The sequence below is a fragment of the Zonotrichia albicollis genome, chromosome 4 (assembly GCF_047830755.1).
Source record: "Zonotrichia albicollis isolate bZonAlb1 chromosome 4, bZonAlb1.hap1, whole genome shotgun sequence".
In the NCBI taxonomy this organism is placed as follows: domain Eukaryota; kingdom Metazoa; phylum Chordata; class Aves; order Passeriformes; family Passerellidae; genus Zonotrichia; species Zonotrichia albicollis.
This window is the reverse complement of record NC_133822.1, coordinates 37862835-37877365: the sequence shown is the minus strand read 5'-3', so window position 1 is coordinate 37877365 and position 14531 is coordinate 37862835. Positions and strand designations below refer to the sequence as shown.

The following is a 14531-nucleotide window of genomic DNA, read 5'->3' as shown; positions in this document are numbered from 1 at the left end:
CCTAGGAATGAACACTGCAAGCTCTCGAGGATTTATTCCACCATGGATTATCAGCTGAGCAAGGGCCATCTCCTTATGAGCACAGCACATGCTCTGGGAAGGCAACTCCATTGACCAAGGGAAATACAAGTTTTGGTGGAAAGCTTCTAAACTCAGAGAGCTGCAGGCAAAGTCTCCCACTAACTTAAGGCAATTTTGAGGAAACCTCAAGGGAAAGGATAGAAATCTGTAATTTTTCTCCATACTTGTGAAGAGCCAGTGCATAGGGAGGAACAATGGCTCAAGTTGCTGATTAAGTTGCTGAGTAGGTGAGCTGCCATGCTTTGAATTGATTTTATTTTCCCCTTTTCCACATAAATTTTCTTATATTACACACCTACTTAGAGAAAGAGTTCATGCCTAAAATTCATTGTAAGATTCCCTCGCTTATAAAGGTTTTGCAGGAGGGGGTCACAAAGGACAAGAAACAGAACTAGACAAACTTTCCATGCATGCAATCTCCTCTAGATAACATGGTTTTGTTGTATGTTTTGTGTTTTGGGATGAGATGGTGAGATGGAATACATCAGCCAAGTGAGATTTGACATAAATGAGGGATCTGCCAATGCAAATGATCCCGTATTTTGGGATGAGACCAAATTTTGGACAAAAATGGTATTCAGATTAGATACTGATAAATGAAGCTTTTGTTCAGATTGAGCCCAAGCTAATACTGCTATGAGATAAGTAACCTCTCCATTTCCTGATATGCTTTATATAAATTTAATAAGCTTTATACCACATTTAGTTTCTTTCTTCTAAAAAGGGAAGTAATTTGTTTTCAGAATGCAATGATGTCAACTGAAGATTAGGAAAGAAAGGAAAATAAATGAATTCTTCCAAGATCTATTGTTCAATATCCCTTTAACTTTCCCTTCAATGACCACACTTTTCCTTGATCTTCAAATCCCTCTCTTTCCTTAGTACCAGGTCTTTACTAGATGGAAAATAAGAGCACGATCAGATCAACCTGGGCCCTGGTACATCAAACTACTTTTCTGAGTTTGGAAATATCTCAGCTATGTCCAGCACCAAACATTATCTAACTTCCAGTCGCTTTCATCTCTTCTTAGCTGAGTGGAGTCATGAGTACTCTTCAGCTAAACTTGTGACATATCTCAGTATTTTCTCTGCTAATTGGGCATTGAAGGTCTAGTCCTGCTGCTACTCCTCTTGCCTGCCACAAGTGATCATAAGTTCATTGTTTGTCTAAATTATCTTGGGGAACAAGGAAGAGTCAACAAAAGCTTTGAGAGCTGCTCTGCAATAAGGTCCTGAGGTACTACTAGGCGTTAAAACAGCCTCATCTGGAGTCTCCCACATGCCTTGTCTGTGGGTTGAGGATGCTGTTTAAGTTCAAGCCTGGCCTTCTACTCCTGGTTTGTGTTAAGTTTCTGTAAGTGTATGTGGTATGGTGTCCTCATGCCCTGGCTAATGAGTGGATTTTTCCCCAGGTGGACTGCAGGTGTTGAGCTGTAGCCTGCAATATCTGCAGGCCTGCCTCTGCTCTGCCTCCTGGAAGGGCCTTGGGCTGGGGCTGCAAGCAGTGTGCTCCCAGCCACGCACCTGACCCCACCTCTTCCTACTGCTCTTGGTTGGTCCCTGGATGGCCCCTCATCCTGACTGACAATGTTGTCTCCCCTGGGCCTGTTGCCATCAGCAACCTGGCCACTCAGGTAGTGTGGAGATGTCCTTAGCTCCAGTTTTTATCCCCTCATGGAACAGCTCTGCTCCTGCTCCTTCCTGATGTCCAAGTGCCAAAGGAAGAAGGCAGCCTCTCCCAGACTGAGCGCTGAAGCATTACTTATGGTGGAATCTGATGTTCTCTTTCCTCTCAAATGTCAAGGCAGATGCGATGACATCTCCATCAGCTGCTGAGTGTGCAATATTCCCATTTTTGCCTGGTTGATCATGGACGCCTTGTGACAGGATAGGGAGATTCCCCCAGGCTTTGTCCTGGGGACCTCTTGTGCAGCTGATGCCAGCTCTGCAGCTTTCCCTCTCGATGAGTGAGAGCAGTCATCTGCCTGCAATGCTTCAGGGCTTGGTAGAGCCTCCTCTGGAGCAATAAATTATACACCTGAGGGTTTAAGAGGTTAACAGTGACTCTGCCTTGACAGATAGCATCAGCAGAGCTTGTCCTGCACCTCCACTGCTTTACACTGTCCATTCACATGCTGTCTAGTCTACACTTCCCCTCCCCTCCTGAAAGAAATGATTCTTAGCTAGCTACTGAACTAGTCCTTTTAAACATCTGTTTTTTCTTGATATTAGGCAAAGTATGAGAAAAAAGAAGAGTTTTAAAAGTTTGCAGAATGAATTTACTTGGTGTGATTATTTTAACAATTCAAAAACCCATCTAAAAAATTCTAATATTTATTTATTAATAATACTTCACTTGTCACCTTTGACATTTAGTTTAAGAGAACTACTTATTAATGAAAGGACAGCGCTTTTATTTACTGGAATAGATCAACATTTCTTAACAATTTTATCTCTCCAAATATTTACATAAATGAAGGCTAACCCTTATTGAACTCAATCACTATCACACTGTAAAATATCAAAATGTCAGGAGAAAAAAAACTGTAAGAGTATAGTATATATTTAGCCCAAGGCCTCTAGGAGAACTTCTTATCAGCTAATACTGTACCAACATGTTTAATTTATAGCTGTGATTTCTTTAGGAACTTGTGTACTTGTAACCTCTAGAAGGGGGTAAGGGTGGGGAAGAACATTTAATATCAGTGTCTTAATTAAAATTTAAAATAATAGGAGATAATCTAATGTGAATACCAGAATTTATTAATAGAAAAACACATCCAAATTTTCAGTTAAGTTAGCTGGAGGGAAGTAGACCAAGTTTTCCCTACTGAAACAATTTTTTGATGCTGTAGCTGATTCCACATATACTCAGCTCTTCTCTTGCACCCAGGCAGCTGTAAGATGGTATCTTACATATATGGTCTCACTATAGCATGCTGGCTAACAATTAACTGCCTGTCACCAGGGAGGAATTCCCCCTCTTAGGACAGATTGTTCTGTGGTCATTTTACCCTTCATGACATTCCACTTAAACTATGTGACTGACAAAGACAGATTATTTCATCAGGGCAAAATATAAAATTATTAGATAAATTTTGCCCTGCTCAGAAACTGAATAATCAGAGAGCAACTTATAATGAAGAGGCTCTGATTAATGAAACCCTTATTCAACAAACTAAACTAATCTTAAAAGCAGTTATTCTTCCACTTTTGAAATGCAGGAGGTAAAAAAAAAGATTAACAGACGTAAGAGTTAACTTATTGAAATTCTGCAGCCATTCCTTACCAATTTTTTAACCTGTACAGGAACAACTATAGCTATTAAGATTTCTTAATTATCTTCAGAATTTAAAATTAATTGTAAGCATGTCACAATCTTGGACCTCTTTCCAGAAATGAAAATGTAAGGGTGCTTGAGCACAAGAAATGGCTGGAGACCAAGGCGGTGTAGAGGATGTGTATCCTCTGTGTAGCAATGATAGATAAAATGTGACACAGGGATGAAAGAAGAGATGAGGGTGATTGCTGTTTAATGGCAACCGTTTATGGTCATATTGTGAACACTTTCTGAGCTGAAACTGATGGTTTGTGCTGAGGCACAATTTCGTTTGCATGATCTCTCAGGTGTCTGCAGTACCATTCATTCTGGGAGATGTAAGAATAGGGAAAAAGAAGTCCTTGCAGATAAGTAGATCTTGGTCAAGATACCTGTCCCTTGGCCTGTGAAACAAACACAGATCCAAGGTATCTCACTCATTGTGACTGCTGCAAATTGGATCTTTTGTCAGAAATGCCCAGGTGTTTTCAGGGTATTGACAGCTCCAGGGGCCAGTTGGAAAAGCTGATTTATCTTTCAGCCAGACCAGACCTACTCCTTGTTGCAATTCCCACCTGCCCCAAGATGTTTCCAGGAATCCCTAGGCCAAGAAGATATGTTTTCCCACTGGCAAGACAGGAAGTTTCTCCCTTTGCATCTTGGAGAGCAGAGAAATTAATCCATTGGCAGAGATCTATCTGGCTTTAGCTCCTCATCCTTACCTTCCCAGTGGGAATGACTGTCTAATGCAGGAAAGAATCTGCCTCCAGTTGTGCCAGGGGTGATTGAGATTGAATATTAGAAAACTTTCTTCACTAACAGGGTTATCAAGCATTAGCACTGTCTGCCCAGGGAAGTGGTTGAGTCACCAGCCCTGGAGGCATTCAGAAGTTGTGCAGATGTGGCATTTGTGGACGTGGTGTACTGGTGGCTTTGGTGCCGCTGGGTTAATGGCTGGACTCAATGACCTTAGAGGTCTTCTTCAGCCTGAACAGTTCTACAGTTGTACAATGATGTTAGAGCTCCAGAAAACTGGCTATGAGTAGTCAGTAAGCTTTTCAGCTGCTGGAAGAAAATTCTGAGCAAAAGGAGCAGGTACTGGTTATTTGTGGGTGTATTATTTACGGGTTTTTTTAATGATGCTGCATTCATTTGGATGTGGAGAGAAGGAAATGTTGAAGGTGAACACCCAGCCTACTTTTTTCTTCTTTCTCTCTATCTCTTTCTGTACTACATATTTCCCACCCACACTTTTGATGGCAAACTACTTTGTTGCCAGGATTTGTCTTGCCTTTCCATGAGGTACCTTGTCAGTGAAAGTGTGGAATGGCATTTATTTCAGTGGAGAAAGGACAGAGTAGCAAGAGGAGGAGCAAATGAGCTGTGGCAAACACCCCCTTTGTTTCATGGAATGTAAAGTTTATGAAGTGATATTTTCTAGGCAGACAGATTTCTAGCTCTGTTATCTATATCCCTGGTTTTGTTGCTGAACATGTACTTGGACTGCTAATGACATAGATGTAGTGTAGAACACATACTCTTTGTCAATTACAGAAGTAATGTTACTATTGTCTGGAAAAGTTTCAGGATGCCAGATAATATTCTGAAATTTAAAAAAAATTAGAATGCAATGCTATCTTAGAGGAGATATTCCATTTATAAGTATCTGTGTTTGAATATTTCCTCCTTCTACTCTCTCCCTTGATGCTGTGTATGTAATCTCTGGAAACACCACAGAAGATATATTTAATTTGCTCCAATTCCTTTCTTTTCAATTCTCATTTGTACATGAACCACAATAAATGTGAACACCTGGCTTTAACCAGTAATTCCACATGTCATTGCTACAGGCAACATCTCCTCTTTTGATGATGTGGATGATTTGTTTGCTTTTTCCAATAATATCTTGAATATATTGATTAATGGACAAAGCACCACTTTTGCACTTGCCTCTTTATTATTGTAAGGAAAGGAAAAATGTTTTAATGCAACAAATGTGTTGGTGGACAGGGGCATTAAATTCCATTTTCTTTGTGCTAAACTCAGCTGTCTGATAAACAACATCCACAAAGGGGAAAATGCTTTTTGGGAAAGAACATTTATTGAAAGTTAGTCTCTAGGGACCTTAAAAAGAAATTGCTCTGTGCCACCAACTATATCAAACCAATGCTGGGGGAAGCCGAATGATGAAAAGGAAATTTCAGATCTTTGAAACCTACCAAGAGACCGAAAGCTCCATGGCACATAATATGACATTTGTTGGATTTCTTGCCTCCACTTTTGCCTTTTGTCCTGGTGTGGGACAAAACCCATCACTGGCCTCAGTATGACCAAATAAATTGGTTTTTTTGGCATACTAAAATGGCATTTGCTTCCTGGGCACCACTGGAGTGGACATATAGTGGAAAGTGTTAGATGGGCTGTTGGCGTGCTTGGTTGAAGAGACCACCTGTCTCCTGTGGGTAGGGTTGTTTTGGAAGAATTCTCTTACTTGAAAGTACTTTGTCAATTTTGCTAAATATTAATTTGTCAAAGAGAAATCTCATTGCTTACAAGAGTGAGATGGTGTTCAGAGAGTCAGAAATGAGGACTGGGAGAGCCTTAGTCTTAAATGTATTTATCATGTGTCCAGTGCCTGCTGGAACGAGTTGTAGGCATAAATCCCTGGAAACAGTAGTCTCTGGGGAGTTAGTGTCCAGTGACAGCCTTATGGCATCATTCTCCCATTGCTCTCTTCAGAAATCTGTCAGACCAGGAGTGTTTGTATGGCTACCAGGTGAATTTGCAAGGGACAGAACACATAAGAGGCTCATTATTAATGATATTTTCATGAGAAGTATAAAGAATTTATAGAGAATTTGAGTTACCCTGATAAAAGCTTGAGGATTAATATACCTTTTTAAAGTATTATTGTTTTCTCTTAAAATGAGGGAAAGTGAAGGAATTTTATTCTTGGTAATTTTAGGGCCAGCAGCTCTCACCTCAGAGAAAGGACCTGCAATGTTTGCTGCCCAATGCCTCTCTTTGCTCAAGTAGGAGGCACAGCCTGTGTCTTTGTGTATTCAGTCTTTCTCAGGCAGTGTAAATATGTAGGGAAGGATGGACATCATATGCTGTGTGGCAATCATGAACTCACTTACCATGAGTGATGCTGTCAGTCGTCTCCTCTGACTGAAATTTGTCTCCGTACCACTGTCAGATCAACTCATGACCATTGGGTATGTTTAGCAATGCAAACCAGGGAATTACTATGCTTCCTGTGTAGGTGGGATGTTGAAATAAAACAGCCTCAATCCATTTGTTTTCACTTTGATTCCCTCTGCAGGGTAAATTGGGATGTGGTAGTTCAAGGTCCCCTTTCTGTCGAAGACAACACATCAGCATTTTCAGATACAGTGCAACCCACTCAAGGATGTGGTTTTCTATCTACAGGTACCAATTTCTTCCCCCTGTGCACACCTAGTGCATGAGTCTGATAGATTTTAAATTAGGGGCCTCAGTTTCTTGTCTAAAGCTTTATGTGATGAGCCCAAATAAAAATGATGCAATTTTTTTAGAGATTGTTGCAGATACAGGAATTAAACTTTAATGTCTTTGCATCCTCTGATAGTGACATTTATAGCCTATTCTGCTTCAGTACTCAGTGTAATGCTCAGTCTCCATAAAAAGTATGAAAAACTAACATAAAGATTAAAAACCCAAGTTTATGTCTTGGAAAAACATCTGGGCTCTTTGGTTGTGAGAGACAAGGAGGCTGAAGATGTCATAAAAATGCACATGTGCAAGGAAAGCTTTATAATTAGCAACAAGGTACTATCACCCCAGTGTCTGAGTTAACTTCCCCTCTGCACTCAATCAGAGTATTAACAAGCATCTCAAATCTCTCTGCTGATGGTCAAGCTGGAATTCACAACATTTTAATACAGCCCATGTTTGGAGAGTTTCGCAAAGAAAGAATTGTTAATGAGTAATCCTTGTCCATTAGGGCACTGAGCCAATAAACCCAAGCTTTGATTCATTGTGTTATCACTACAGGCTTCTGCTAAACATGAAAGAAAAACAAAACAAAAATGTTCCTATGTGAGAATCATTAGGATACTGAACTGAGTGCAGAACTGTCTTACATCCTGCCATCTACAGTCTTCCAGAAAAGAACAGTAAGTAATAATTCCTTAAACTGATAGCTTCTTGCTGTTGCGTAGTATAAAAGTAATTTTATCACCTGAATTATTTAGTAGATGTTAATGGATTTTTTGATGAGAAACAAAAATTAAAGTGAAGAATAATTTAAGAAGTCATTTCATCCACAAAACTGTCTCAACAGTAGGAATTCGCTTTGGGAAAAATAATAAGGTGAAAAAGAAGGTCATGTGGAAACTTCTCTTTAGAAGCTGGCTTCTGTGTGTCATTGGAACAGAAGGTGTAAGTTTGATATTGAGACTTTCTTACAAGAGCAGTATCTAGTTAATTGTGTGCATTAGCTTTGAAATTTTTTCTCCTTTTAGAAACAGAAAATATTTTCAATGTGATTAATGGGAGAACAGAGAAAAATCCAGAAAGGGAAAATTATTTGTTTCATACATTATTTTCTTTGACAATTCTGTGTCACATATTTCAAGTGCATCTTCCAAAGTTGAAGATTTTAGCACATATTTCACATAACTAGGAAAAGTAAAAGAGGGCTTCAAATTTCAAGTGATTTGAATCCATTGCTAGTTTTTAAGAAAATGTAATTCTACTCTGAGTGTTTCTGCTACTCATTTATCTTCAGGAAACTATAACTGTGGCAGAACACATTTCACTTCTGAAAATGTTATTTTTATTGCTATTGCTTGTGTTACAGGGAACCTAAATATTGGGAATTATATTGGAATGGCACTAGTCTAAATAGCAGTCCATAAACAAGTCAGAAGTGGAGGGCTTGCAGGTTTTTCAGGTGAGACATGAAAAACATGCTGGAGAAAGCAAGAAACACAGAAATGGTGTTTAGGAGGTAATCTCAGGCAGTCAGAAGCTGGCTCCACTCTTTGCAGTCACTTACCTGCTTACAGAAATGTCATTGATACTTCTCATAGAGTTTTCAGTTCTACTTGGGACTCAGATACCTGCCTTTGCTCCAGAACTAAGAAATAGGAATACTCTATTATTTTTTTCCATGTCCTGTGTCTCTTTCCTGCTCTGATTTCAAACTCCATATTAAGAAATGCAACAGAAAATTTCAAATAAGACCAATAATTCTCATCCTGCCTCTGCTTCTCAAACTTGCTCGTATGGTTGCTTGCATTTTGCAAGAGTTGCTGTGTAGTTGCCTCTAGTGCTGTGCTTGCCAAAATGACCTGAGAGCAGCAGGCTGGAAATAGAGAGCATGAATCTTCCTAATGTTGTCAGGTCCCTTTGATACAGTTTAAAACAAACAGGTAAGCAAATAAAATAGCTTCTCAAATAACTGAGGCACTGTATTAAATATTCTACAGGAAGGCTATGAAGCCACATCAAAAGCCTGTGAATGAGATGGGAATCCATCTTCCCATTGATGTTAACAATGTTTGGATTGGGCCATAGATTAATGAAGTTACTGAAATTTCTCTTTGAGCAATAGGCAGTCAGATGTGTGAAGAATAGGAAAATATTACGGGACAGATGGAAGGAAATGTACTTCACTAATATTCGTGAAAGATTTTGCATGTGCTTTAATAAGTCTTCCTTTGCTGAGTAATGGAAATAGATTCAACCGTTCTTTTGAAAGTAAACCACAATTAGAGTCGTCATGGATCTTTTCTGATGATCAAACACATTTTTACATTTACTTGAAAGTGTGGGGCCATTATGCTTTCGTTTTCAGTGAAGCCAGTTGATTCAACTTTAATTATTTCAGTAAGAGACCTGGCTTTGCTGACACAGAAGCCAGGGAAAGCTTTACTATTGATCACAGCAAGGTCAGGGTAGTGCACAGATAAGAGCACACAATACATCTGAAACCTCGAGTTCAATGGTAAGCCCAATTGTCTCTACATACATATTTGTATACCTCAATGAGCATGTATCCCATAAGAAATCTGAATAAATATGTATATATACCATACAGTGGAAGAGCAAGTCCCATATATAATAATATACTAGTAAATTTTCTTAGTTAAACATAGAACATGTAAACACACATTGATTGTTCTGAAGTATGCTAAACGTTACATGTAACAAAATTTTATGCAATTCCGAGCTTCTAACATGCATTTGAAGACAATAATCTCAAGCAGTTGTGCACATATTTTACTTTATACATACTGATCTCTGTTTTCCTTTGCTGTATATTTTAGCCTATGAAATAATCTCCAAAAGTGGTAGAGTAAATTGGTTTATTTAAAAAGTTAACTAAAAATTATTTGGAAAAAAGAATATTTTTAATTTATTGCACACCTTTTCTTTTCTCTTGAAGGGCTCTTATTTTGGAGAGCATATTGATTTCCTGTGCTACCATTGCCTTTATTTCAGCTTTTACATGTCAGATGCTCTTTGTTTTTGTTGTTACACCTAAGGATGGAGTATCAATCCAATATAGTGACCTACATTCTTTCCCAGAACTGAACAGTTATGGAGTAAGTGTAGCTTCAATGCTCTGTACTGTGTACCTAGTGTTGGTCTTAGAGCTGGAAATCAGCACCTGCTACTTTTAAATACATGTGAAATTAATTATATGGATAAATATAATGTGGGCTAGATAGCTCAAACCAGGCTGGACTCAGGAGAAAATCAAAGCCAAATATCAATCAGTATTTAATGAAGAATTTGGTGTTCAGTGAAATCTTTTACCAAAGCTAGATGCATTGGAAAATATATTTCTGGTATTTTTATGGTGATCTTGTGGCTTGCAGAAACCCCAAGAAGATAGGAGTAATCTCTTCCATGAAATCTAGTAAATTGTCAACATCATAAAGAAAATCAATCATAAAGAAAATGAAGTATTATAATGAATGGGGAATTGTAAAATCATCATGAAAATTTGGCTTAAACTGAATCAATCCAGACAAAAATATATGTGGCAGAAGGCATAGAGTTACAAAACTTGTAGTGTCCTACAATAATGCAGATTATTACAAATATGTGCTCAAGATTCTTACTATCAAAAAGGCAGTATTAATAACATGAGGTTTGGGTCTTTTTGTGTGTGTGTGCAAAGAATAATAGATTCTAAGGAGTCCATCTTGAGGTTAAAGAGGTCATTATACAATGACATGTTAAAAATGGAATGTCCTCAAAGAAATGAGAAAGAAGTTTATAGACATATCAAAAAGACTATTAAAACATAGACCTTTAGAAAGTTTCTAAAGGCTTTCTATAAGCTGTTAGAAACATAGCTTGCCCTCTTTCTACTTATTTGCAGCACAAACTAGCAGGATGCAGAATATAAAACTTACAAGCTAAGAATCTATGCATTGAAAGTCTGAGGATACACTGGCAGTAAATACCTTTAAATAGATGTCTTCTTGGGACTGTATTTAAAGTATTTTTATATACCTTCCAACATTCCCCAAGAAGATAAATTCTAGGCTCTGTGTTAACAGAGAGGAATTCACAATCCCAGTGCTGATGTTAGGTGTTGCTGTGTTAGGCCCTCAAACAGGGGCTGATGAGGAGACATGAGAAGTAGTAGTGTCAGTGGTGGAGCAGTCTTCATGTCTGGCTGTAAGGAGAGCTGATCCTGCAGGGAACTGTAAGGGCTGCACTCCCGTGGGCTGGAAGGAAGATATTAAAGAGCTGGGACATGAGGAGAGGGAGCTAATGGTCTCTCTTCTCTGGTCTGCAACAAGAAATTCCAGAAAAATATTCATTAGCCCTCTCAAAATACCTCGTTTTGATGATTTTCTTGCTGGCCATTATAATGGTGCTGACTGTGCCACTAGCTTCTCCCATCACAGAACACTTCTAATGGGCTGCAAGAGGAATCCCATCCTAAGGGTTTGTCATAGGTATTTCATGAGAAATCTGTCTGTTGGGAATTTTAAGACCTTAAAGCCATGCGAGTAGCCCCACATCTTGATTTCAGCAGATAACTTCCCTGGAAAATGAGGCAGCAAGGCAATAAAATGGTTGGAATTAAACATGGACGTAGTGGGGTGGCTGGGCTGGTTGCCAAACCCCATCCAAGATACAGGGAGTTTTTTTGCTGTTGCAAAACTATGTTTCTGTGCTAGATTTGAGACTGTGTTTATATGTGATTTGCCTCAAGAAGCCTATCTGGTCTGTGATACAAATAGCTTTTGACATTTCTAAGTAAACTGTTTAAATTATCTCTGGGCAGACATTTAAAATGCATCTGTCTAATTAGAGGGCCTCTGTTTATGTTAAAAAAGAACTTAATGAATCCTTACAGACAAATCTGAATATAATTGCAGAGTGTGCTTGTCGCTCACTCTCACAAGCTACTTCCCAGCCTGCTCGGCACTGGGGCCTCCTGCAGCATTCACGTTTTTGTCAGATGATTTCATTTCTCCTTGAGAAACATGCTGGGCCCTCACTGGGAAGCACACAGGGCTAGAACTCTCAAATGCCTTCAGTGAGTGGAAATGCAGTTCCAGGGACAGTCCCACGGTAATAAAACCAAATAAAGAATTAAGACTGTAAAACAAAGTAAAACTGCTGACAACTTTGTGCAGAATCCTCTTGGCGTCCTCTTAGTGAGACATTTCCTTGTTGGAGCTCTCTGTTCTCCTTCTGGTCCTGCCTCAAATGCAGTCTGGAGTTGGCCCAGTGCACCCAGGTGAGCTGGGCAGGGGAGCCCCTTCCACAGCTCTGCCAGCCTCCCCAAGGGAGGGTTGTGTGTCTGCTTGAGACCAGAGAGAGACGGTGGGCAAGCCTGGTGATCAGAGCAAGGCTTGGCTTTATGCCGCTTCTGTGTTTCTTTGGTTTTTTTTCCATCTATCTTGTTCAGTAATTACTGAAGACAAGATAAAGAGCTGGTCCCTAGAAATAAACTCGTTTCCCATCTCTCTTCTTCTGATCTAACCATAAACTTACACTTTTTCAGGAAGTGAAAACAATGAAATGATGAAAGGGTGGTGAAAAATAATTCCAAACAATTGGTATTGCACGGTATGGGGGCTGGGCAGCATGCCCTCAGGAGTTCAGGCCAGTGCTTCTGTCTGAATACTTGAATAAATTCGGGCATGAATTGCTATTAATTTAAAATGACCAGAAAGAGGGCAAAAAATATGCCACAGCAAGGAAAAAACAAACAGGCTGGATGTAGCTTTTTATTTAAAGGCTGAATTAGGTTTTGTAATTTCAAGACAATATTTGTTACAGCAAATATTGAAACAACTTTCGGCATTCTGCTTTACACTAGGTACACAAAAGTTAGTTATCTTGTTTTAAATATTCTTTTTTGCTTCATATTTTTCAGGGTCTCTTTTCAACCTCCTGTTTAATCAGCATATTCCTCCTGAACTGAGGAATAAATGGGATCTGAAATGAATTTAATAGGACATCATCAGCTAGCCTCTGGTGATGGATTTCCTCTTGCTGAAGGTCCTCATTTGTTTGGTAAGTCACCAGACTGGGTTGAAATAGCAAGCTGTCCTATACTCAGAAACCTAGGAGAAAATGGACTGAAATTTCAAGTCGAGGATATTAGGCGGAAATGTGCCAACCTTCTTGAATCTTCAATACCTATGAGAGGAATAACAAACAATAGATCTGTGGTGTTAATGCAATCCTGCATGTTATTGCTCTCATCACTGCTCACAGCAGAACCTGTGGGTTGTTTTTGTGACACTCCTGATACTGGAGATCATTTGGCAAAAACAGACCTTTGTATGGAGGCTGGATGTTTCCTTCATGTGAGTCACTTAAATCAAGCTGAGCAGATATATTTCCAGTTAATCTGTAACGAAATTATAGTGCAATGTATTTGCATTGCCATATTATGCAAATTTATAAAAGTAATTTCACCTAAATTAAAATCCCTGTTGTATTACGGCCATTAAAAACTTATCCCATTAACTTCAGTGCACAAGAAAATTTATAAAGCAGGCTGGAAGATTCTCCTTACTCATTTCACTGAATTTTTCAAGGCTAAGCATGATTTTCTTAATAAGTGAAAAATTCTTGGTCAATATTATATAAGCACGGGTAAGCTGTTTTCTGGTATATGTACTGCTAAGAAAAAAAAAGATAATAATAAATTGTTTTAGCCTTTCATTTGACAGGACAGTAGGTCCTTCATTGAGTAAGCTATGATACATTGAGGGCCTCACACACAATACAGACCCCCACAAAATGCTGCAACACTTCAGAAGTTTGCAGTCCAAATAAGACCAGAATTCTGCCTTTTTGAGTGCTGGAAAAACCGAACACATTCCAGTTTCATCTGTGTGAAACAAGAGTAGTGCCTGGGCCCAGAAGGAAGGGCTGTGGCACCCAGAGCCGCTCCAGCTGCAGGGCTCCTGGAAGTCAGGACCATCTCTACAAGTCAGACCACTTGCAGTGTCCTGGCTCCACACAATCAAACTAGAGCGTTATCACTAATGGTAGGCAGAACATGCTCCATTATTGCCTGTTACCAGTTTTTATCCCTCTTTGTGCTGGGGTTTGGTTGGAGAAATATTTTGGAGTTGTTGAAAAAAAAGTATGCTGACAGCTAAAACACTCCTTTGGTACCTTTTAATTCCAGTGTCAGGCCATGATATACAGAGAGGAGAATGATGTTCAAATTAGAGTGCCAAATTTTATATGCAGTGATCTTTCAAAACTCCTGCATACCTGAGATACTTCAGATTTTTATTAAGACATTCCTCCCCATTATCTACTTTTTCATTAATTATTTCATTAATTAAAGGAGTATATATAACGTTGCTTAAAAATACAAGGAAGAATGTTAATGTAAAATACTTTTCTTCCTTACAGGGTAATCTTACTTACAAATTTTGAAACTTTCAGAAGAGGCATTGTGTCTCTCATTAGAGGTGTTCAGAGCTTGGCACAATGGAGATTTAATTCAAACTGACGTTTCTGTAACATAAAGAAATAATGTATTAAGGATTTGAATCAGGGGTCTTAGTAGGAAGAAAACTTAGGACTCCTGCTGTGTTTCACTTAAGCTGACTTTTCTTTTGTGGGGTGTCACTCTAATATGGTG

At 38.9% G+C, this 14531-nt stretch overlaps 1 protein-coding gene across 3 annotated transcripts in view; it reads left to right on the top strand.

The window, feature by feature from the left end:
• Positions 1 to 7402: 7402 nt before the first annotated feature.
• The window catches only part of NR1H4 (nuclear receptor subfamily 1 group H member 4), a 36283-nt gene continuing 29154 nt past the window's right edge, over positions 7403 to 14531 (top strand). For 2 of the 3 annotated variants that reach the window (XM_005480718.3, XM_014271095.2), the window contains exons 1-2: positions 7403 to 7557; positions 12798 to 12937. In XM_005480718.3, the coding sequence (XP_005480775.1) occupies positions 12853 to 12937 (85 nt within the window). In that variant the 5' untranslated portion in view covers positions 7403 to 7557; positions 12798 to 12852. Of the gene's footprint in view, positions 7558 to 12797; positions 12938 to 14531 lie in introns of those variants that run through there. The other variant, XM_074539554.1, reaches the window with a different exon arrangement.